Source organism: Heptranchias perlo, chromosome 2 (genome assembly GCF_035084215.1).
Source record: "Heptranchias perlo isolate sHepPer1 chromosome 2, sHepPer1.hap1, whole genome shotgun sequence".
NCBI classification, from domain to species: Eukaryota; Metazoa; Chordata; class Chondrichthyes; order Hexanchiformes; family Hexanchidae; genus Heptranchias; species Heptranchias perlo.
Genome location: NC_090326.1, coordinates 18,718,825 through 18,742,496, shown reverse-complemented (window position 1 = coordinate 18,742,496; position 23,672 = coordinate 18,718,825). Strand labels below are relative to the sequence as shown.

The 23,672-nt window shown below is 45.6% G+C and overlaps 1 protein-coding gene across 2 annotated transcripts in view; it reads left to right on the top strand.

The window, feature by feature from the left end:
• Positions 1-23,672, top strand: part of znrf2b (zinc and ring finger 2b) — a 154,942-nt gene that overhangs the window by 78,144 nt on the left and 53,126 nt on the right. For both annotated transcript variants that reach the window (XR_010966457.1, XM_068000873.1), the window contains exon 2: positions 13,993-14,088. Coding sequence is in view for 1 of the 2 variants with exons in the window: in XM_068000873.1 (XP_067856974.1) it covers positions 13,993-14,088 (96 nt within the window). In the remaining variant the exon portion in view is untranslated. The remainder of the gene's footprint in view (positions 1-13,992; positions 14,089-23,672) is intronic.

The window sequence follows — 23,672 nt, the reverse complement described above, 5'->3', positions numbered from 1 at the left end:
GAGAGGTCCAGTAGTTGAAAAGTTTGTTGTGGGGAGCAATGGGTTCTCCTTTTTTTTCAGTGGCTTTTGCTGTTGAGGCTGGGGGGTCAATTGAAAATTTCAAAACTGAGATTGATAGGCTTTTGCTAGGCAAAGGTATTAAGGATTAAGGAACCAAGGCAGGTAAATGGAGTTAAGATACAGATCAGCCATGATCTAATTGAATCGAGGGGCTGAATGGCCTACTCCTGTTCTTATGTTTCACTGTAGGAGAAATTTTAAACAGGAGAGTCGTTGATAAACTCATCTGTTCACCCATGTCAGACTTGCTCGTATTAAATAAAGCATTGGAATAAAAGGCAATTAAGGATGAAGAATTGAAAGTGAGGTGATGAATAATGCAAGAGAGGGAAAATGTAGTTGGATAGTATGAAAGAGAGAACCTTAAGCAAAGACCATTGATCGAGGAGTAAAATAACAATGGAACTTAAAGACCTTGGGCATGTTACAGCTCCAACCAACCCTACTTAGAAGAATGGTGTGTGAGACATCCGGTCTTGTGTAAACCCTATTACCTCGCAGTAATCAGAAGAAAACCACAGGTTCAGCACTGAAACTGCTGAATAAACTCTATTCTGTAACTACTAGGGCTAAATTTTAACCCAAGAACGGGTGGGTTGGGGACCGGTGGGAAGGTAAAAATTGTAAAACGCGCCCGCTTCCGGTTTTAATGGAGGCAGGTTGAGGGGCAGGGGACCAATCCTCTCTCAGGAGGCGGGTCGGTCAGTAAAATCTTTTAAGGAGGACGCAGGCCTCCATTTTAACAGCATTTTTATCTTTAACTCCTGGGGGCTGGGATTCCCAGGCCTTCTGCTTCACGCCATTTAAGAGGAGGTGGGAAAGCCTGGATCATGAGGTAAGTGCCTTTATTGCACTGCTTGTGGGCCAGGAGGAGCAGGAGTGTTTCCTCCAGGCTCAACAAGCCTACCTGGCACGATCCTACACTCGCGATTGGCCGACTACCTCGATGACCGATCCCCTAACCTTCCACGTTCGCGACCCCCCGTCCACGTTCGCGACCTCCCCGTCCACGTTCGCGACCCCCCCGTCCACGTTCGCGACCCCCCCGTCCACGTTCGCGACCCCCCCGTCCACGTTCGCGACCCCCCCCGTCCACGTTCGCGACCCCCCCCGTCCACGTTCGCGACCCCCCCCGTCCACGTTCGCGACCCCCCCCGTCCACGTTCGCGACCCCCCCCGTCCACGTTCGCGACCCCCCCCCCGTCCACGTTCGCGACCCCCCCCCCGTCCACGTTCGCGACCCCCCCCCGTCCACGTTCGCGACCCCCCCCGTCCACGTTCGCGACCCCCCCCGTCCACGTTCGCGACCCCCCCCGTCCACGTTCGCGACCCCCCCCGTCCACGTTCGCGACCCCCCCCCCCGTCCACGTTCGCGACCCCCCCCACCGTCTGACCCACGGTCATGAGTTCAAATCCCACCATGGCAAGTTGTGAAATTGATTTCATTAATATCTAGTAATTTATAGGCTAGCACCAGATAAAATTACCATGAAAGCTGCCAGATTGTTGTAAAAACCCAACTGGTTCACTAATGTCCTGTAGAGAAAGTAACCTGCTGCTCTTACCCAGTCTGACCTACATGTGCCTCCAGTCCCACACTATGTGGTTGACTCTTAATGCCCTCGGGACAACTCGGGTATGGCCATAAATGCGGCCTTGCTAGAATGTATATAAAAGCAACCAAAGAGTAGGTTCAGAGGATTCCATCTCATAGATTACTCACTTTTTAAGTTCATCTCTTTTGTCTTTTCTCCCTTACCTTGAATTATGATTTATTTTGTTTCTGGCAGTGCCTGAAAGCTATGACTTAGCTGATGACCTTTGAAGACTGGCTCACATTAATTTTTTTGATTTCCTTTCTGTTGCGATGGTAGCTGTGGCTCAGTGGAAGCAAGATCCCCTCTGAGTTAGAAAGGTTGTGGGTTCCCTTCCCACTCCAGAGACTAGAACACATAATCCAGACTGAGACTCCAGTGCAGTACTGAGGGAGTGCTGCACTGTCGGAGGTGTCGTCTTTTGGATGAGACGTTAAACCGAGGCCCCATCTGCCCTCTCAACTAGACGTAAAAGCTCCTGTGTTGCTATTCGAAGAAGAGCAGGAGTTCTCCCCGGTGTCCTGACTAATATTTATCTCTTAATCAAAATCTATAAACAAATTATCTGGTCATTATCTCATTGCTTTTTATGGGATCTTGCTGTGCACAATTTGGCTGCCCCGTTTCCTACATTACAACAGTGACTGCACTTGCGAAGTATTTCATTGGCTGTAAAGCACTTTGGGATGTCCTGAGGTTGTGAAAATATAAATGCAAATGAATGTTTATTTCTTTTAAAAGTGTTTGGGGTTTTCGTGTTGCCATTCGGAGGATGCCCAGGCAGTGTGTGCTGTTGATGATCTTCTCCTAATCAGCATATAACCTACTCCCAGATGGTAGCCCAAACCATCCTGAACTTGATTTGATTTTACCGTACAGCGTATACAATCTCTGGGCTATTTTCCAGAGCACCTTGATCCAGGCAGATATTTTGCACCTCTGCCTGTTGCCAAGAGACTAGAATGCATTACTGTACATTGTAAAGGAGGAGGCTAATGGGTCAGCCTGTGCCCATTTACAAGTTTTTCTCTGGGAATCCCAAATGCACTGAAGGTGATTGCAGTCAATATCTGTCACCAAGGAATGGATGTTCTCAAAACCATTATCCAGGCCAGACGCAAGAAGTTGCCAGCGTTGTGGCCTTTCCAACGTATGTACCGCAGGGTTCCAGTAGTGAAGTATACTGGAGTGTGGTACATATTGTGTGAGGCTTTTAGTTGACCCTTGTGTTATTGATAGAAGCTTTTGAAGCTGCTGTTGGTGAACCAAAGTTAACATTCAGGTACAGCAAGCAATTAGGAAGGCAAATGGTATGCGGGCCTTTATTGCAAGGAGATTGGAGTACAAGAGTAAGAGGGGGTCTTGCTGCAATTGTATCGGGCTTTGGTGAGACCACACCTGGAGTACTGTGTACAGTTTTGGTCTCCTTATCTAAGGAAGGATATACTTGCCTTAGAGGCGGTGCAACGAAGGTTCACTAGACTGATTCCTGCGATGAGAGGGTTGTCCCATAAGGAGAGATTGATAGAATGGGCCTATATTCTTGAGTTTAGAAGAATGAGAGGTGATTTCATTGAAACATGTAAGATTCTGAGGGGCTTGACAGGGTAGATGCTGAGAGGCTGTTTCCCCTGGCTGGAGAGTCTAGAACTAGGGGGCGTAGTCTCAGGATAAGGGGTCGGCCATTCAGAACTGAGATGAGGAGAAATTTCTTCACTCAGAGGGTTGTGAATCTTTGGAATTCTCTACCCCAGAAGGCTGTGGATGCTGAGTCATTGAGTATATTCAAGGCTGAGATCGATAGATTTTTGGACTCTAAGGGAATCAAGTGATATGGGAATAGGGCGGGAAAGTGGAGTTGAGGTCGAAGATCAGCCATGACCTTATTGAATGGCGGAGCAGGCTCAAGGGGCTGTGTGGCCTACTCCTGCTCCTATTTTTTTTATGTTCTTACCCAACCGCATATCCCCCTCCCAAAGCTGATCAGCGTTCACCAAGGAATGTAAAGTGATGAAGAAGAATGAGACTAATTTGGCCTTGGAGGTGAAATAAAGGGGTTAAAAGCATTGGAGTGGCACCAGTCTGAGCTTGTTATGCGATCCCCACAGCAGACCAGTGGAGTCACAGATGTACGGCAGTAAAATGCTGTTGACGAGCCACTGAACCTCTACGACTGTCCTTCTCCTTCTGTATGCTGAGTGACTGGTTGATTATTAGTCACTACCTCTGGTCACTGCTCTGTATACGAGATGGCAATCAAAAGCAAAGAGCATCTCCTGCAGATCCATCTGGGTAAATCAGTTTAGCGCTGCAATCTCAGCAAGTAGAACTTTTGGACGGCAGTGTTTATGTTTTAGTTCTGTTTTTATGATTGAGGATTAGATTGGAAAGGCTGCTATGAATACACACAAGAGGTGTGTGTAATGCAATCATTCATGGCGGAAAGTATAGATACATCACAGTAATGGGACACAGTGACTGTAGCAGACTGCTCGGAGGTGGTTACCATGTTAAATGAGGGGCTCTAAATGATTGAAAGATTAATCAGAGCTTTGGCACCATGCGACTCCATCCCAACTTGCTATCCTCAGGGAGATGGAATTGATTATCATTGACGTTTTCTGCCCATTCACATAATGCAAGAGATGTGAAGCAGATTTCCATCAGGCCCAGTTTTGATTCAAAGCATCAATACTTTGACCGTGTTTGGTATAATTCCAGATCCAATAATTTCTGCTATCATCTGCTGTTAGTTATTTTATTACTAGGTTTTTAATTGAGTCTCATTTTATAAACACTTTAGATATTGCATTCATATTTGCTGTCAAAAGCAAAATACTGCGGATGTTGGAAATCTGAAATAAAAACAGAAAATGCTGGAAAAGCTCAGCAAATGAGGCAGCATCTGTGAAGAAAGAAACCGAGCTAACGTTTCGGATCGAAGACCTTTCATTCACTGGGGGATACCATTCATATGTTGTGAACCAAAAACTTGCTGTAGTTGGTTCACAACATATGAATGGAATCCCCAGTGATTCAATACCATTATGTTGCATTCTTCCAGAGAATGCTTTATTTTCAATCCTTTTTAGTAGTTTGGAGTAATTTTTTTTTATTCTCGTGCTTATCAAGCTGAGGGATGTCTGTGTGAAAAATAGAATTTTCCAATCATTGACTCCCCATCCCATGTCCACATGAGGTTCCATTTTCAGAAATGTCCTGGGGATGCAGTGTCCGTAGCTTTGTCTCAAAGTTTGCGTTTGACACCTAAGTAGCAGGAGTGGTGGAAGAGGGGGAAAACCTACTGGGGGTTTAGACTGCTTGGGGAGTTGGGTAGACGATTGGCCGATGCAGTTTAATCTGGATATGAAGGAGCAGAGCGACTATAGGATTAATGGGAAAATACTGACCAAAACAAACACAAAAAAAAAGGAATCTGGGAGTCAAAGGAGATGGTTCCCTCAAGCCAATGTCTGGCTCGTGTCAAGAAAGAAAATGGGATGCTACGTTGTATAAAAAGAGGAATAGAGTCTAGATTGAAGGAGGTTATCGTGCCACTGTTCAGAGCATTGGTCAGGCCGCACTTGGAGTGTTGTGTGCTGTCCTGGAAAACTCTCTACAGGAAGGATGTAGCTGAGCTGGCAAAAGGTACAGAGGAGAGGACAGCACAACCTATGAGGATATACTCTCCAGAACTGAGACTCTTCTCATTGGAGAGGGGAATATAATTAACATATTCAAATTAATAAGGCTTAGGGATGTAGAGGATCAGTCAGGGATATTTGATTTGACGTAGGATAAGGAGACATTAGCATAAGATGAAAAGAGTTGCATTCGGACGGGGTGTAAGAAAGCATTACTTCACCGAGAGGGTAGTCTCGAACAGCTTACCAATTGTAGAGGCATCTTTGATCCTTAATCTCTGTACTTTCTTGTGTCGCTACTGAATTGGACAAGTATCTTCGAGTAACACATCATGGGTTACTTACAACCTTGAGGAAGGCAGCCTAGATGGACAGTTGGTCCTTTCTATCCTTGAGATTTCCTATGTTCCCTCTACGCTGCCTCAGCAATTTGCTTTAATTTCAGCCACCGAAAAGCACCTGGCTTGTAACGAGCAGGGCAGTGAACAAAATCAAGTTATCACTCCTTTGAAAGAATGATGTCAGTGGGAGAATATTTCAAGCTCTGGAAATGTACACCCTTGGGGGGTTACTTCATCATGAGACTGGAATAAAAGGATCACACAATTTTTTTGAACAACTGGAGCAACTCAATTGGCATTCATTTTATTTTGAATCTGTTTTCTCCTCCTTCCCCATCTTTTTTTTATTTTTTTTTATTCCATAATGAAATAAATCTGATGTTAAACAGATGTAGACCTTTCCTCAGTGCCCCAGCAAGTTTACCCAATGAATAGCTGGGTCATACAGACCAGCAACATCCCTAGTTCAATCAACAACAACAACTACTTGCATTTATATCGTGCCTTTAACGTAGTAAAACGTCCCAAGGTGCTTCACAGGAGCATTGTCGGACAAAATTTGACACTGGGGATATATTAAGACTGGTGCTTGGTCAAAGAAATGGGTTTTAAGGAGGAGAGGGAAGGAATTCCAGAACTTAGGGCCTAGGCACTGAAGGCATGGCCTCCAGTGGTGGAGTGAAGGAAATCGGGGATGCTCAAGAGATCAGAATTGGAGGAATGCAGAGATCCTGGGACTTGGTGCGAGTTAGGATATGGGGAGCAGAGTTTTGGATGAGCTCAAGTTTACAGAGGATGGAAGATGGGAGGCTGGCCAGGAGAGGTTTGGAATAGTCAGCTAAAAAGTCACTTGTACTGGGTCTGGCTATTGATGAGCTCCAGATTCTTCAACCAAGTGATGCTTCAGCCGCCATGATGATGACTGCCCTTAGCCCCACTGGGATGTCGCTGTGTAGTTGTCTGCACTATGACCTGAAGCAAAAGTCCCACCATAACCAACCACTTGGAATACGCAAGTTACTTTTTATTTATCGCCTCAAATTTAAAATTCTCAAACCTTGTGTTCAAACCCCTCTATGGCCTCGCCCCTCCCTATCTCTGTAACCTCTGACAGCCCTACAACCCTCTGAGATCTCTCTGCTCCTCCAATTCTGGCCTCTTGTGCGTTGCTGATTTCCTTTGCCCCATCATTGGCGGCCGTGCCTTCAGCCTCCTAGGTCCCAAGCTCTGGAATTCTCTCCCTTAACCTCTCTGCCTCTCTATCTCTCTCTCCTCCTTTAAGACGCTCCTTAAAATCTACCTCTTTGACCAAGCTTTTGCACACCTTATATGGCTCGGTGTCAAATTTTGTCTGATAATGCTCCTGTGAAGCTCCTTGAAATGTTTTACTACATTAAAGACGCTATATAAATGCAAGTTGTTATTTTTAATTGTACCATGTAAAAGGCTTGTGTGGTTGTCATGTGAAGATTGATGGAATAGCAAGCACATCTGTTCCATTTGTGTGGGAAGCTTGTATAACTCACTCGCTCAGCAGTGTCATTTGTGAATTATAAAGCAAGAACTTGCATTGATACAGTACCTTTCACGCCCTTAGGATGTCCCAAAGTGCTTCATAGCTGATGAAGTACTTTTTGTAATGTAAGGAAAGGCAGCAGCCAATTTGTGAACATACAGCAATGAGATAAATGAGCAATAATATGTTTTTAGTGATGTTGATTGAGGGATAAATGTTGGCTAGGACCCCGGGGAGAACTCCCCTGCTCTACTTTGAAAAGTCCCATGGGATCTTTTACATCCATCCGAGCGGGCAGACGGGGGCTCAGTTTAACATCTCATCTGAAAGACGGCATCTCCAACAGTGCAGCACTCCCTCGGAACTGCTCTGAAGTGTCAGCCTGGATTATGTGCTCAAGTCTCTGGAGTGGAGCATGACCCCACGAACTTCTGACTGAGGCGGGAGTGCTACCCACTGAGCCAAAAACCAGCTTGTGCCACTGGATAGTAATCGGAAGCAGGAAGCTTGGCTGATTTTCCCCCTTCCCTAATTGAAGGGGGTGTCACTATAGGAGAGGGTGGGTGAGAAGAGTCAAATCTGCCTTCCCAAAACCAGAGACAGTTTCAATAAACACCATGCTTATGAAGTATATTAGTGGAGTAGAAAGATTTCCTTATAGTCTTTGTCCAGATACAGGTGTTACTGGGTAGTCTGTCAATAGAGGCAATGCTTAAAAAGTAGCACAACACTGTAAAAGTGAAGCAGGTGCTCCTCTTAAACAAGTTCATGTTCTTTAAGTGTCCTTATAGTTTAGTGCTTGCTAATGCGATAATATTCAGTTTATCAATCATTAACTGAGTTGAGCTTTCATCTGACAATCTTACTTATAAAATGTGCTCTCTGTTACATGAATAAATCTGTGCTGCTCTGCTGTTTCTCTTCTGTTGTGGCCTTGGCAAAATGACAAAGCTTTGTTGTACAGAGAACTATGTAACATAAACTACAGCATACTAGTCGAATGATCATTGGCATTGCACACTGAGTCGAGATCAATGTAATCTTTAGGTAGTGTGGTTAAAGGGCAGGGGGAGTAGTTGGACCGGGTATGCCAATGTAATTCAATCCCCATTTTTAAGTCGTGCATTCTCCCTTATTTTTATATTTCTATTCTAAATGCCTGTGTCCATATTTACAATAGAAGTTGCCCGTGTAAACGTGTCACGTTGCAATTACACCCTCCTGCCAGTGATGCGCTGCACCCTCTCTATCACAACAGGACAAGTTTACATGGGCAGTTTCCATTATAAATGTGGACACAAGAATTTATAATAGGAACAGTTGATGGGAAGATTTTTAATATATTCTGTTCACATGAGAAATACTGGATTTATTGAAGTGAAATTGGAATATTTTAAATCATTAGATTTAACAAATGATGCCAGTTGGTTAACTGCATGCAGTTGTGCTTTTGCACTCACTGTAGTCAAGTGTTGATCTGGTTTGGATTACAAGCAGATAGATCAGGAGACTTGTTGTGAATACTCTTCAGTTAGCTATTAACAGTTTGGTTGAAAGGAAAGCAACAAACCTGTGAGTCTGCTGTAAGGGCCATCGTCTGATGGAAAGTTTTGGCTTGGCAAGCCTTCTTTTGTTTGCACAGGGAAGAACTAGCAAAGGTTATGTCACTTTGATCATGATGCCATGTACTAGTGACTCACTGGGGCCAATATTAGAGTGACGGAGCGGGTGCGTTCGGGGTGGGGGGGCTCCGAAAATCGCTGAAATGCCGAGCGGGTTCAGAGCCCGGCTCCAACCCGCTGACTTCCGGGTTACTCAATGACGCGTCCAGGTGCGCGCGCGTCTCCCGAACGCGGGAGTCCCACCAGCAATTAAAGCCGGCGGGATGATAATTTGCATAGTTTGTCTGATAGTTGAGGTACTTGAACTACTTGATTGACTCGACATTTTGGCAGGGGTGCGATTTTGAAGCATCCTCAGCGTGTTTCCCATGCTGTGGGAAACACTCCCTGTTGCAACAGACGTGTTTCAGCCAGCAGCCAGTGGGAGATGCAAATGCTTATTTGACAGGTGGGGAGAAAACGTCATTAATTGCAGCAAGGCACTCTGTCACTTCAGACAAAGTTTTGGCTGCAAGACCTTTGTGTTTTCACTCAAAATTCTTACTTTCCACCCAAAACTGCTGTTCAAACATATTTACCTACTTTGCAGACCCCCTCAAACTCTCACCGTCAGGATGGGGGGTGCCATGGCTGCATTCACCACTACATCCGAGGACGAGCAACTTCACCAGCCTCGCCAGGCACGGTGTCCACCTCCGCCACGTGGAGCTCCACAACACAGTGCTGCGTCACAATTAGCTGCACAAGAGCACGGACGGCAATAACAGAGAGCAACGTCGCAGGAGGCACTACTCTCGCCATAGGGTCTACAGATCGAGGCTCAGCTTCCTGGAACTCTGAGGAGCAGTGTATTCGGAGGCTCAGAGTCAGTCGTGGGCATCTGCAGCCTCCTTCATGGTGAGCTGCTCCCGGCTGGCCCGAGCAGCATCTTCTTACCTGTCGCTGTCAAAGTCACCACTGCCCTCAACTTCTTCCCCTCCGGATCATTCCAGGGTGCCACCGGGGACATCGCCGGGGTCTCTCAGTTATCGGCACACAAGTGCATAAGGCAGGTCACCGACTACTTGTTTCGCAGGGCCTTGCACTATGTCACCTTCCCCATGGATGACCTCAGCCACACGAAGAGGGCAGTAGGATTTCACTCTGTGGCTGGCTTCCCATGGGTGCAGGGTGTAATCGATTGCACCCATATAGCAATAGGAGCACCTCCACACAAGCCAGGACTGTTCATCAACAGGAAGGGCTATCACTCCAACGCTCAGCTCGTTTGTGACGCAAGAGATTCGTTCACGTGTGCACCAGTTACCCTGGCAGCTGCCACGATTCTATCATCTTTCGGGAATCCAACGTCCTGCCCCTCTTCCAAGCACAGAACACCCTTAAGGGCTGGCTCCTCAGGGACAAGGGATACCCTCTGCACACATGGCTCATGCCACCTCTGAGGAACCCCATCGCCGAGCAACAGTGTTGATATAACGACAGCCACATCGCTACCAGGTTTACAATTGAGCATGCTATAGGGCTGCTCAAGATGCGCTTCAGGTGCCTTGACCGTTCTGGGGGAGCGCTTCAATACACGCCACACAGAGTGGGACGCATTATAGCCGTGTGTTGTGCACAACAGAGAGGGGTGCCGCTTGAGGAGGCCCCATCCCCCATCGGCGTTCATGGTGCACCTCATGAAAGGGACTTATTACAGAAGCCAGTCAAGAATGGCCAAGACGTGGCAGTATTGATGACAATAATAATATTTAATGTGAGTTTAACAAAAAGCAAATATAAATAAAAAACATGACCAATCGTTAAACACCCTTGTGCATCCCCTGCGTGCTTACAAAACCTTTCTCTTCCCACTACTTCTACGTGTTGCATCCCCTGTGGCTGCAGCAGAGGTAGTGGCAGGTTGCTCTTGTTCATGCCCTGACTGCTTAGATGCTTTGGGCCTACGCCCTCTGGGTTTTGGTGCCCATGAGGGTCCCTCCAAAGACTGCTCCACCTGCACCTGTGCATAGGCAGACTCGGCCATTTGGAGAGGAGGCTGCATTGTGGGTACTGGTTGGGAGGGAGGCAATGGGTGAGACGTGGGAGCACTTTGAGTGGCGTCCCCACTTCCATGTCCCCTTTCGCCATCATCCCTCCCCTGGGCCAGGCCCACATCACTCTTCCACTCTGCTGGACAACAGATGGGAGGACGTGTGATGCCTTGTAAGGCCTGTACTAGTGTATCTGCCTGCCTATTTAAGGTGGCAGAATGTTGTTCACCCTGAGTTCGAAAGGTTGTTATCAGGGCCTGAATGGACTCATTTGTGAGCCGTGCTTGAAGCTCCATGGAGGCTAGCCTTCCCTCCATCGCAGACATTCCCGCACTTACCCGCGACACTATCTCGGAGATGCCTTCACGTCCCTGTGACAGCATCTCAGAGATTCCCTCCTGTACCTGTGCAACCATTCCTCTCATGCAGGAGTTGGACTCCTCCATCCTCTGCACTATTGTGGAGAGTGCGTGTGGCACCTATTCCAGCACCTCGCAAATGTGCTGCTGCCCCTCGATCATTCTCCTGTTAAAGGATGGCCCCCAGGGTTCAGCATCTGTGTCTAGCTGAGCAGAGCCTGGAGAAGAGTGCTCCCACCGACGCGGACTTTCCACAGCTGCCCCTGCCACCTGTGTCTGCTCGTGTGTGGTAACTCACCACGTGTGACCCCAACTAAGTGAGGATGGGGACCCACCGAGGTGTGTGTATCTGCGCTGGTGGACGGCTCGCTCAGATGTGATGGTGCCTCCTCAGAGGCCGGCAGGTCCTCTGAGGAATCACCCTCTGCCATCACAGCAGTCGCTGAAGGCCCTGTAAGGAAACAAAAGGCTATGTTAAGCATGATCACACTGAGGTGCTAAAGATGGCAAGGCATGTTAACATCAATACATATTGTGTGTGCTGAATGTTAAAGTTCTGTCACCAGACATTTGTGGGGTGCCAGTCTCGGTGTCCCATACGGAGAGGCACTCGAGGGTTCAGCTGAGTTCCAGCGCCTCCTGCTCCGTGTCTGTGAGGACGACAATCTGTTGCGGCGCCCCTCCGATCCTCACCCTCTCCCGTGCATTCTGAGCTCTCTTCTCTTTAAGGGGAAAAAGTACAGTCGCGTGAGTGAGTGATGGTGACGTGGCCAACCGATGAATGCATTGGTTTGGGTGTGGCTGACCGTGAAAGAGGTGCATCAGAGGGGTGAGTATGAGACAGAGCCATGACGTTGTATGAGGATTGGGTTGAGTGGTAGTGGTGGGGTGACTAATGGGGAGGTGAGTAAGTGCAGGTAAATTGAGGATGAGCCTTAAGTGGGTGTGAGGAGTGATATGATAGAGTAGTGTTGGCAGTGCAGAATGAGTTGTGGGGTGGGGGTGGTGATGTGGAAGACGGAATGTAGGAGAATGAGTAAGGGTACTCACTTTGGCTGACCTAGTTAGGTCATTGAAGTGCTTCCTGCACTGGATCCAGGTGCGGGAGGTGTTGCTGCTGCTGGTGACCTCCTTTGCTACCTTGAGTCAGGCCTTCTGTGGCAGAGGCAGGCCACTTCCTCCTGTCTGCCGGGTAGAAGACATCCCTCCTCCTCCACATCCCATCCAGTAGCACCTGGAATGAGGCATCACTAAATCATAGAGCAGCCTTTCCCTTGTGCTGCTCTATTGTGCTGTGTTTGCTCCAGGAGCAGCCATTGGAGGACTGCCCCTTTAAGTGGAGTTCCTCCAGCTGACAGCCTGTGATGCGGGTGTGCAGTCTGCCCACTGCGCAGCTTTCGGACGGCAAACCCGGAAGCCACGTTAAGTGGCTCCAATTGACCCGTGAGCATGTGGGGAATGGACAGATTTTATTGGGCGGGTTACCCACGTGCCCAATTTCGCGCCCCCCCCACCCCCCGGCTGCCATCCCGCCTCCTCTTTAATATTGGGGCCGCTGTCTTTCAGTGCAGTTCATTGATGAATGAGGACTGCTTTGCCAAATGCTTTCATCATGAAGGCAATAAACAATCTACTTTTCCCACCCACTGTGTGTGAGAAGTTGGTAGAGGTGTCTGAGGTACTTGACTTCATGGGCTGCATGGCCTCTTGTGCATCTCCAACTCCCTTTACTCCACCATTGGTGGTCATGCCTTCAACCATCTAGGCCCTAAGTTCTAAGCTCTGGAATTTCCTCCCTAAACCTCTCCACATCTCTCTACTGCTTTAAGACGTTCCTTAAAACCTACCTCTTTGACCAAGCGTTTGGTCACCTGTCCTAATGTCTCCTTTGGCTCAGTGTCAATTAGTTTTGTCTGATAACGCTCCTGTGAAGTATCTTGAGACGTTTCACTATGTTAAAGGCGCTATATAAATGCATGTTGCCGTTGTTGTTTACTGTAGCAAGCTATTCACCAGATTTTGAATTTCTTTTTGAATCGTCGAAAAGTGTGCACTAAGATGAGAGTAGGTCCTTCTAACAGTGAAGCTCTGTGTTGAGAAGGGTTTGATTGTCCAAGTGCTTTTGGCAGGTGATGTGATGAACAGAATTGTCCAGATTGTAACACAACAAAGCTCTCCATTCACGAGGGAAGAAGTTGCATGTAGGTTTTCGCCAGCCTCTAAATTGGGGAGACTGCACTGCTACCGTGACCTATGTCCTATTCATTAGCACTTGCATCTTGAACGAGAAAAAGTGCATTTTAATGAGAGCCCCAAGAAAAGCAGTTACAAATACTTGGTGGTGTCACTCCATCATTGTGATGGTGTTTCAGTGAAAGCCGGAGTTTGTTTCAACTTGCGTTTCTCCAAGAATCATTAGAAAATAAACTGGCCACCCATGTGCAGTTGGAAGTCTCATTGCTAATTTTCAACTGTTCAGTGTGGTCTATTAGAGTAGCAGTGAATTATTGCCTCCAAGTAACAAAACTCTTATTCTTTGTACTCTGACTGCATCTCCTAATTGCTCCTTTTTAAAAAAAATTAAGTTTATTTTGAGACACGCTTACAATGTGATACACAGCAGCTTGCATTGCCTTGAGTAACAGGTTGCCTTTGTATGAATGTCGCACAGGTAGCTGTGCCTCGGGTTTGCCTGTGTTTTAGTGTGCCACGATCGCCTATGGGCCAATGTAAGAGAGTGTTTGTGCATCAAATAAAGGCTTTCTACATTGATCTAAAGTTGTATCAAGTTTAATTTATTCTCTTTTTTTTCTTCAAACCAGGTTTCAAGTGTCCCGTGTGCTCAAAGTTTGTTTCTACAGATGAAATGGATTTGCACCTTGTCATGTGTCTGACCAAACCAAGGGTAACCTACAATGGTAAGGAGCTTCATTCTACTGAATATGCTGAGCCTCAATTTGTACAGGCCATTGTAATCTTATATGGGTCACTAAAGAACTACATTGAGCTGTCACCATCACCTGTGAGCAACTGTGTAGCTCATTTTGACACTGACGCAGCATAACCTTTGATGCGCTGTGTGTGACTTCTTCGTCAATAGAGAAAGCTTGTTTGTTTTCTCCTCTGGGGTAGTTCTTGTGGACTAGGACTAACTGTTATTGAATTGCACCTGTTTTGGGTACAAGTCGTCCAGATGTACATCAGGCTAAGCCAGGACACCAAACTTAAGACCGTCCAGATGTCATCAGCATGTTGTGTGAAAGATGCAGGAGGCCAATTGGGGTGGATTTAAAATACCACTGGATCTGAACTAATTATTCAGGAGAGGCCACATATTAGGGAGGTGAGATGTTAATTCAGCTAGCGGTGACATTTTTGGCGCTTTAAAAACAGACTCTCTTCCTCCCCCTCCTCCTCCCTGAAATAATAAGACACCATGGACAGAGATTGACTATCATTTTCATTTCCATGTGCATATACACCATCTGCCAGTCAGCTGTGTGTCAGAAGATAATAGAGAGCAGTTGCAACTGCTGAAATATAGGGTAATACCATCGCAGAGTATGTTTTGTCCAAATCTAAATATAGGTTTGCACTGATGAAAGAATTAATCCTATCCTGAGAGAAGCTGTAATTTGTTTAAGCAGTTTGTTTGGTTGCTGTTTCTGTAATGATCCGAGGGGGTCTCCATTCTTGGATTCCCGTTAACTGACTTGCTGCATCTGTCGTAGTTTTGCTAATTGGCAAAGAACGATAATGCTGGGTGTTTTTTCATCTAAGTTGTTTCTGCCTTCAGCATTTAGCTATTGCCTCTGTGCTGTGGCCCTCTAGTCAGGGTGTCCCAGCCCATGAACATATCCCTGGGTGCTGTCAAATCCGGTATTTGGTCAGGCTGGTACGGATATGCTTGTTGTGCAGTAAGGGATTCGCTTGAGTAGTTTCCCATCCCACAGGATGAGATTGTGCAGTGGGAGCCCAACGTATGTCTCCATTGAGACTGGGACCTGAGCTAGAATCTAATGGCTGAGAGGTCATTCCTCCAGTGCAGGAGTGAGCGATCCTGACTCGGAGGTGCTTTTCTGAGGGGATTATAGGTACCGTGCTGTGTGAGGCCTAGAAAAAGTTTCCAATTCCTTCAATATTTCCAAATAAAGCATTCCATCCAGGTACCTTTCAGTTGGCAAAGAACGATAATGCTGGATGAGGGAATGGAAATGCTTACTGTATCAAATAGTTCATACAACCTTTAAACGCTGCTGAGTAAGTGGGTACTAGCTGATCATCTTTGCAATTGCTCATGGATAAAAATAAGTATCTTCTGTAACTGTTTCTCTGCTTCGTCCCCAGTCTGTCCTATTGTTTACCTACCACTCTTAGTGGGTGGGTGTCTCTCTCTGACGTGTGTTGTCTCATTTATCTCTTTCCTGGACTCTCTTTCTTATTCTCTCTCCCTCATTCGTGCTGTAACATGGTTAGAGTTATTACAGCAACGGTTGTCAGCATAGCTACAGAGGGTTTTTTTGGTGAATATGGGTACAAATATTGCCTGATCTCATTCACAGGTATCTTCCCTACTGAGGAATTTATTGAGCCATTACTTTAGAAACATAGAAAATAAGAGCAGCAGCAGGCCATTCGGTCCTTCGAGCCTGCTCTGCCATTCAATATGATCATGGCTGATCCTCTATCTCAATACCATATTCCCGCTCTCTCCCCATACCCCTTGATGCCTTTTGTGTCTAGAAATCTATCTAGCTCCTGCTTAAATATATTTAGTGACTTGGCCTCCACAGCCTTCTGTGGTAGAGAATTCCACAGCTGAGTTTGGATCGGTCAATGCCCTGTGGGTGGCGGAGCGGGCCCAGGGGCTGAGTGGCCGGGTCCTGCTCCTACTTCTTGTGTTCTTTAGATTTGTGGTTGGGACCAGATCAGCCATGATCTTATTGAATGGCGAAGCAGGCTCGAGGGGCCAATTGGCCTACTCCTGCTCCTATTTCTTATGTTCTTATGTTCACCACCCTCTGATTGAAGAAATTTCTCCTCATCTCATCCTAAACGTTCTACCCTGTATCCTGAGACTGTGACCCCTCATTCTGGACCCCCCCCCCAGCCAGGGGAAACATCCAGTCTGTCTAGCCCTGTCAGAATTTTATATGTTTCAATGAGATCCCCTTTCATTCTTCTAAACTCGAGTTGAGAAACAAATGTCCCAAGGCATGCACTAAAGATCCATGCTGGTTTGGTCATAGCGACATCTGCTTTCTCCATTCCTGAACAGAAAATCTCTCTCTCATGTCAATAAATTTAGATATTTTATCCAATTGTGTTTTCCATTTGCCATTTTTATAGCAAAATACTTACATTTTATGAGTTGATCACCAGGTCAGTCGTCCTCCCATCAAACCCCCTCTCAACTTGTTATTGTATCCAGGATACCACACTCCGATCTAATATCGTGTTGTCGTGTTATAAAGGAAATGGAAAATTGGACAGTGGGAGGTGTAACTCCTAGAAAACTATATCCAATAATACAGCTTTTAGACAGCCAGAATCTTCCCAACCTTTTTTTTTAGACATCGGGCTCAATTTTAGCTCCCGCCACCTAGCAGAAAGTTGGGGGGGTGGTGGTGGGGGGTTGCAGTTAAAACGGAACAGGGGACTTACCCTCTCTTTTCCCGCGCTGATCTGGCTGTCTGCAATTTTAAATTGCTGGCAGCAAGGACACCCGCCCCAAATCGGCGGGGGCCTCTTTAAATATGCAGATCGGGCTCCGATGATGTCGTCGAGGCCCGATCTGCCATTTTAATCTGAGGTCTGAGCAGGGGAGCAGTGGTGGCTTCCCTGCTAGGTCAGACCTGCCTTGAACAGCAGCAGGGCCAGAAGAGGCCCAGTAAGGTAAGTTTTAAATTGTTTTTCTTAAGTTTGCTTGTGGATCAGGGTGGGCAGGAGTTCTCCTCTAGGCCTCACAGGAAACCTTGGGCCTTCAGTGCTTTGCGCCCTTCCCCCCCCCCACCGCCCTTCCCCCCCCCCCCACCACCCTTCCCCGACCCGGATTCCCCTCGCAGAGCACTTGCCTTGTACCAGGGGCTGTTTTTGGCGGGAGGTCAGCAAGCGCCCGACTGATGAGGCCCGGCCAATAAAGTGGGCCCAGCCTGCCTGCTGCCACTCCCAGTCGAGCAGCCGCTCGCTTTGCCGCATTCGCCCCTCGTGAGTTAAAATCGAGCTCATACTTTTTAAAAAAAAAAGTGACGCTTGTTGAAAACCTCCCTCGTGAAACGAGTGAAATGAATCTTGACGTAAGTTAATGCCATTGACCAATCAGCTCCCCCCAGCAATGCTCAAGGCAATTGTTTTTCTTTTAAATATGCATCTGAATAGGAATTTTATCTGCAGCCTATTGATGAGGCTTCGAAAAACATATTTTCCCTCTGTTTGTTGATGCCATTTAAATGACGCCAACAAAGAAAGCACTTGTCAGATTCAGAAAGCAAACCGTTGTTGCAATTGATGCGACATCAGCTGCTTTCTAATCTAATTATATTTTAAAAAAGCAAGCGTTTGTTTTGCTCTTCATGGATTCTCAGTTTACAGTGTAGTGTTTCAGTACAAGCAGTGTTCTCAGGAGATTTACATCTAATAGTGAATGTGTTTGTAACATCCATTATCACTAGGACCTTTTAGTACATTAGCACCAAGGAGCTGTAAGATTAATCACACTTCAGCCAATATGCTCCCATTTTGTGCCAATATGTTTCTGGTGTGCTGCTCTCAATGCTCGACTCCACATTGCTCCCACCAAGGATAGACTAGTTATCAGTGTTACTCTCCCTGTTGTTGCGTAGCTCAAAATTGCTCCCTCCAGGCACAGCCCAAGTTTGGAAGGACAGTCAGTGCTAGTCGGTTTTCCTGGTTCCGGCAGACAAAGGGCGAGAATTTCGCAGCCCACTGTTGTGCTTTTCGCTGATGATGTCTTGTTGGCAGACTCACCTGGGGATCCAGTGTGCTTCGCTCATCATCTTGATCCATGGCTAGCCAGGGGAATGGCATGGTGGGTGCCCCACAACCTTTTTAAATGGCTTTCAACAGATATTGGTGGCATTAGTTCCAATTATTTGTTTAATATCAGTACCTGGGGATTCTGAGTTTCACCATTCATTTCGACCCAGGCTGATCTGTACCTCAACTCCATTTACCCACCTTTGCTCCACATCTCTTGATGCCCTTACCCAACAAAAATCTATCCACCTCAGTCTTGAACATTTCAATTGACCCCCCAGCTTCCACTGCCTTTTGAGGGAGAGAGTTCCAGATTTCTACTACCCTTTGTCTGAAAAAGTGCCTCCTGATTTCCCTCCTAAATGGCTTGGCTCTAATTTCAACATTATGTCCTCTTGCCCTGGATTCCCCCACCAGAGGAAATAGTTTCTCCGTATCTACTCTATCGAATCCTTTTAATATTTTAAACATCTCGATCAGATCACCTCTCAACCTTCTAAAGTCAAGGGAATGCAAACCAAGTTTATGCAACCTGGCCCCATAATTTAACCCTTTAAGCACTGAAGTTCTTTGGGGCTTCCTAAGCTCATGAAAGGTACAATATTGTCCTTCTCTTCGATGGCTGAGCTAGGGTGTCCTGAATGGCCTCCCTCATCTGTATTTATCTTATCCAACTCACTTGCTTGGCCACCTAGCTGGCCAAAAAATATATCTATATACATCACTGAAATTCTAGTGACACCACTGAGTACCACTTATCTTCTTCTCTAAGCATCTGCGCTAATGGAAAAGACAGACTCTTTCCAGAATGCCTCTTTCCGCCCATGAAACCTAAGCTTCAGATGTTGTCTCACACTGTGTGCTTTCCGTTGGTTGCCATTAAATGTTATACGTCTGCTTTCACTGTGCACAAATCTTTCACGTTTCATTGAACTGGCGTCAGAAGGCAAAAAGAAAATAAAACCCCGTGAATGCTGGAAATCTGAACGGTTTTATAAACAAAAGCAAGTGAAGAAGTAATGATGAATTTACGCAAATCATTGGTTAGGCCATTGTTCTGTTTTTGGCACCCCATCATAGAAAGGACATTAAAGCCATAGAGAGCCTACAGCGTAGATTCACCAGGATGATGCCAGGAATGGGAAACTATAGTAATGAGGAGAGATTTGAGATACTGGGACTGGTACAATTGGAGCAGCAAAGGCTAAGAGGAGGTTTAATCGAGCTTTTTAAAGCTATGAAGGGCTTTGATGGAGTGAAGAAAAGGCAAAGACTATTTCCTCTGGTTGGGGAGGCAGTGATGAGGGGGGTTATCAATTTAAAATGGTCACTAAGAGAGTGAGGAGAGAGATTTGGAGATATTTCTTTATGCAGCAGGTTGTTGGAGCATGGAAGACTTTGCACAGGGAGTGGTTGAGGCATCTTTCAAGGGGGGATAAAATGGATTAATATACAAAGTAAAGGAAACACAGGTCTATGGGGAGACAGCAGGGCGGTAGGATTAATTTTGCATTGGTCTAGCAAAGAGCCAACACAGACACGATGGACAGATTGTCTGCCTTCTGTGCTGTAAACCCACATGGTTCAAAAAGAATAAAAAACACTGGAAATGCACAGCAGTTCGGTCAGAATCTGATTGAGAAAGATGGGTCTGCATTTTGGTTATAATCCATCATCAGAGTACTTGGAAGGAAATACCTGGTTCATTATGACGTTATGGAACCACATTGCAGTCTATCCATCCATGCAACATATTCAAAATTAATGTTGATGCTTAACGTTATTATTTTATTACTTATGTGAGATAAAGAATATATGATTTGGAACTGAGATTCAAAATCTCAGTCAAGACTATGGAGAGGTTGCAGAAAGAGTTCACTAAAATGACACCAGGGATGAGAGGATTTAGTTACCAGAAGAGAAACTGGGGCTCTTGCCTCTAGGATTGGAGAAGGGTTAAGAGGGGATTTGATTGAGATTAAATCTTAAAACCAACTCTGTGCGCTGAACAAAAATACATAATTTACCCTCAACATCCTACCCAATTGCTCTTGAAGTGCATTCATTTGTATATATACCTCCTTGGCTGCATAATTTAAAAAAAAATTCAATTTCTAAATAAAACAAATGTAAGATTAATATAGCCAAGTCTGTATCAAATATAAACAATTTGACAGGGTAATTTGCAGGTTTTGGTTTCAACACATGACTAAATTCAAATGCTCTTAAAGAAGCTTTCTCAAACAGAAGAATTCAGACTGCAGTCATTATTATAACAATTTGGAATCAAACATGAAACACAGTTTACCTAAGTATAGCAACTTTACACTTATAGCAAGAATGTATAAATGCTAATGTGGAGTGCTGCACTTTACCCTACAAAGTTAGCCATTTTAAGAACGACGTGAGAATTGTAGCTTAAATGTCCAGTGCTACTGACACTCCACCCCCATTTCATCCTCTTATTATTTCTTTTATTCATTCTCGAGATATGGGCATCGCTGGCAAGGCCGGCATTTAACAACTGAGTGGTTTGCTAGGCCAATTCAGAGGGCAGTTAAGGCATGTTGGTGTAGAATTGGAGTCACATACAGACCAGACCAGATAGGGACGGCAGGTTTCCTTCCCTAAAGAACATTAGTGAACCAGTGGGATTTTTACAACAATCCGACAGCTTCATTGTCACTTTTACTGATTTCCAGATTTTTAAAAACTTACTTTTGATGAAGTAGCAGAGAGGGTTGATGAGGGTAGAGATATGGACTTTCAAAAGGCGTTTGATAAAGTAACACATGATAGACTTATTAGCAAAATTGGAGCTCATGGTATTAAAGGGGCAGTGGCACCGTGGATATGAAATTGGCTAAGGAACAGAAAGCAGATAATAGTGGTGAACGGTTTTTCAGACTGGAGGGAAGTATACAGGTGTCCCTCCCCGGGGATTGGTATTTCGAACCCTGCTCTTTCTGATATTTACTATGACCTGGACTTGGGTATACAGGGCATAATTTCAAAGTTTGCAGATCACACGAAACTCGGAAATGTTGTAAAGTGAGGAGGATAGTAACAGACTTCAGAAGGACATATACTGGTGAAATGGACAGACACATTGCAGATGCAATTTAATGCAGAGAAGTGTGAGGTGATGCATTTTGGTCAGAAGAATGAGGAGAGGCAATATAAACTAAAGGGTACAGTTTTAAAGGGGGTGCAGGAACAGAGAGAACTTTGAAGGTGGCAAATCTTTGAAGGTGGCAGGAGAAGGCTGTTAAGAAAGCATACGGCATCCGTGGCTTTATAAATAGAGGCATAGAGAAAAAGAAAGGAAGTTATGCTACGCCTTTATAAATCACTGGTTTAAAATCATGAAGGGTTTTGATTGAGTAAATAAGGAGAAACTGTTTCCAGTGGCAGACAGCACAGTAACTAGAGGACACAGATTTAAGGTAATTGGCAAAAGAACCAGAGGCCAGATGAGGAGAATTCTTTTGACGCAGCAAGTTGTTATGATCTGGATTGCACTACCTGAAAGGGTGGCGGAAGCAGATTCAATAATAACTTTCAAAAGGGAATTGGATAAATACTTGAGGGGGAAAATTTGCAGGGCTATGGGGAAAGAGCAGAGGAATGGGACTAATTGGATTGCTCTTTCAAAGAGCTGGTGCAGGCACGATGGGCCAAATGGCCTCCTTCTATGCTGTTTTGTTCTATGACATTAGAGCAATAGTTCATCCCTTGTGAACTGTAAAGGGATTGGTTACCCTAGCAACTGAAGAGCAATCTTTTTGTTTGTAAACAATGAGATCGAAGAGACAAGACTCCAGTATGACCTTTTGCAATGAAATTTAAGCTGTTTTCAACCTTTTGAATGTGAAAATAATTTCTGATTCTCTCCAATCTCACAATCCTTCTGAAAAATAGTGTTTAAAGAAAGAGCTTGTATTTATATGGTGTCTTTCATGTCCCAAAGTGCATTGCAGCCAACGAAGTACTTTTTGAAGTGTAGTCACTGTTGAAATGTAGCAGCCAAATTGCTTACAGCAAGGTCCCACAAACAGCAATGTGATAATGACCAGATAATGAGGGGCACAGATAGGATGGATACTAAGGAGCTTTTTCCCTTCGTTGAGGGTTCTATAACAAGGGGACATAGATTCAAGGTAAAAGGCGGGAGGTTTAGAGGGGATTTGAGAAAGAACTTTTTCACCCAGAGGGTGGTTGGAGTCTGGAACTCACTGCCTGAAAGGGTTGTGGAGGCAGGAACCCTCACAACATTCAAGAAGCATTTGGATGAGCACTTGAAATGCCATAGCATACAAGGCTACGGACCAAATGCTGGAATATGGGATTAGAGTAGACAGGGCTTGATGGCCGGCGCGGACACGATGGGCCGAAGGGCCTCTATCCGTGCTGTATGACTCTATAATCTATTTTTAGTGATGTTGGTTGAGGGATAGATATTGGCCAGGACACTGAGGAGCACTCCACTACTCTTCTTCGAAATAGTGCTGTGGGTTTTTTTTGCATCCGCCTGAGATGGCAGGTGAGAACTTGTTTTAACGATTCATTGAAAATACAGCACCTCTGACAGTGCTGCAGTGGAGTATCAACCTAGACTTTGTGATCAAGTCTCTGGAGTGGGGCTTGAACCCACGACCATCTGACTCGGAGGCAAGAGTGCTACCAACTGAGCCACGGATGACACCTTTTGTAGCATGTTTTTTAGCTGAATCATGTGGCTAGTCCTCTCAATAAGAAGGCCTTTTAAACGCCTTAAGAGTAAAACCTTTAGAGTGAACCAAAAAACCCATTACTAATGAATCATTGCACTTCTGAAGGAAAGTGGGCATTGCCTATATGGGTAAGTACCAGGGCTAAGGAGGTGTGTAGTCCCATGGAGAGCTTTGCTGATGTTTCTAAAGATCGTGTGGTGAGTTCCTGATCTCGTCTGTACGAGCGTGTGAAGGCACAGAGCAGAGGATGTTTCTACACACTGCGAAGGAGGAAGATTCCTGGGATGGCAGGACTGTCGTATGAGGAGAGATTGGGTCGACTAGGCCTGTATTCACTCGAGTTTAGAAGAATGAGAGGGGATCTCATTGAAATCTATAAAATTCTGACAGGGCTAGACGGACTGGATGCAGGGAGAATGTTTTCCCTGGCTGGGGGATCGAGAACGAGGGTTCACAGTCTCAGGATACGGGGTAGGACATTTAGGATTGAGATGTGGAGAAATTTCTTCACTCAGAGGGTGGTGAACCTGTGGAATTCTCTAAAACAGAAGGCTGTGGAGGCCAAGTCACTGAATATATTTAAGAAGGAGCTAGATAGATTTCTGGACACAAAAGGCATCAAGGGGTATGGGGAGAGAGCGAGAATATGGTATTGAGATAGAGGATCAGCCATGATCATATTGAATGGCGGAGCAGGCTCGAAGGGCCAAATGGCCTACTCCTGCTCCTATTTTTTTTCTATGAATCTGAGCAAATGGCTGTTCTTGTTTACC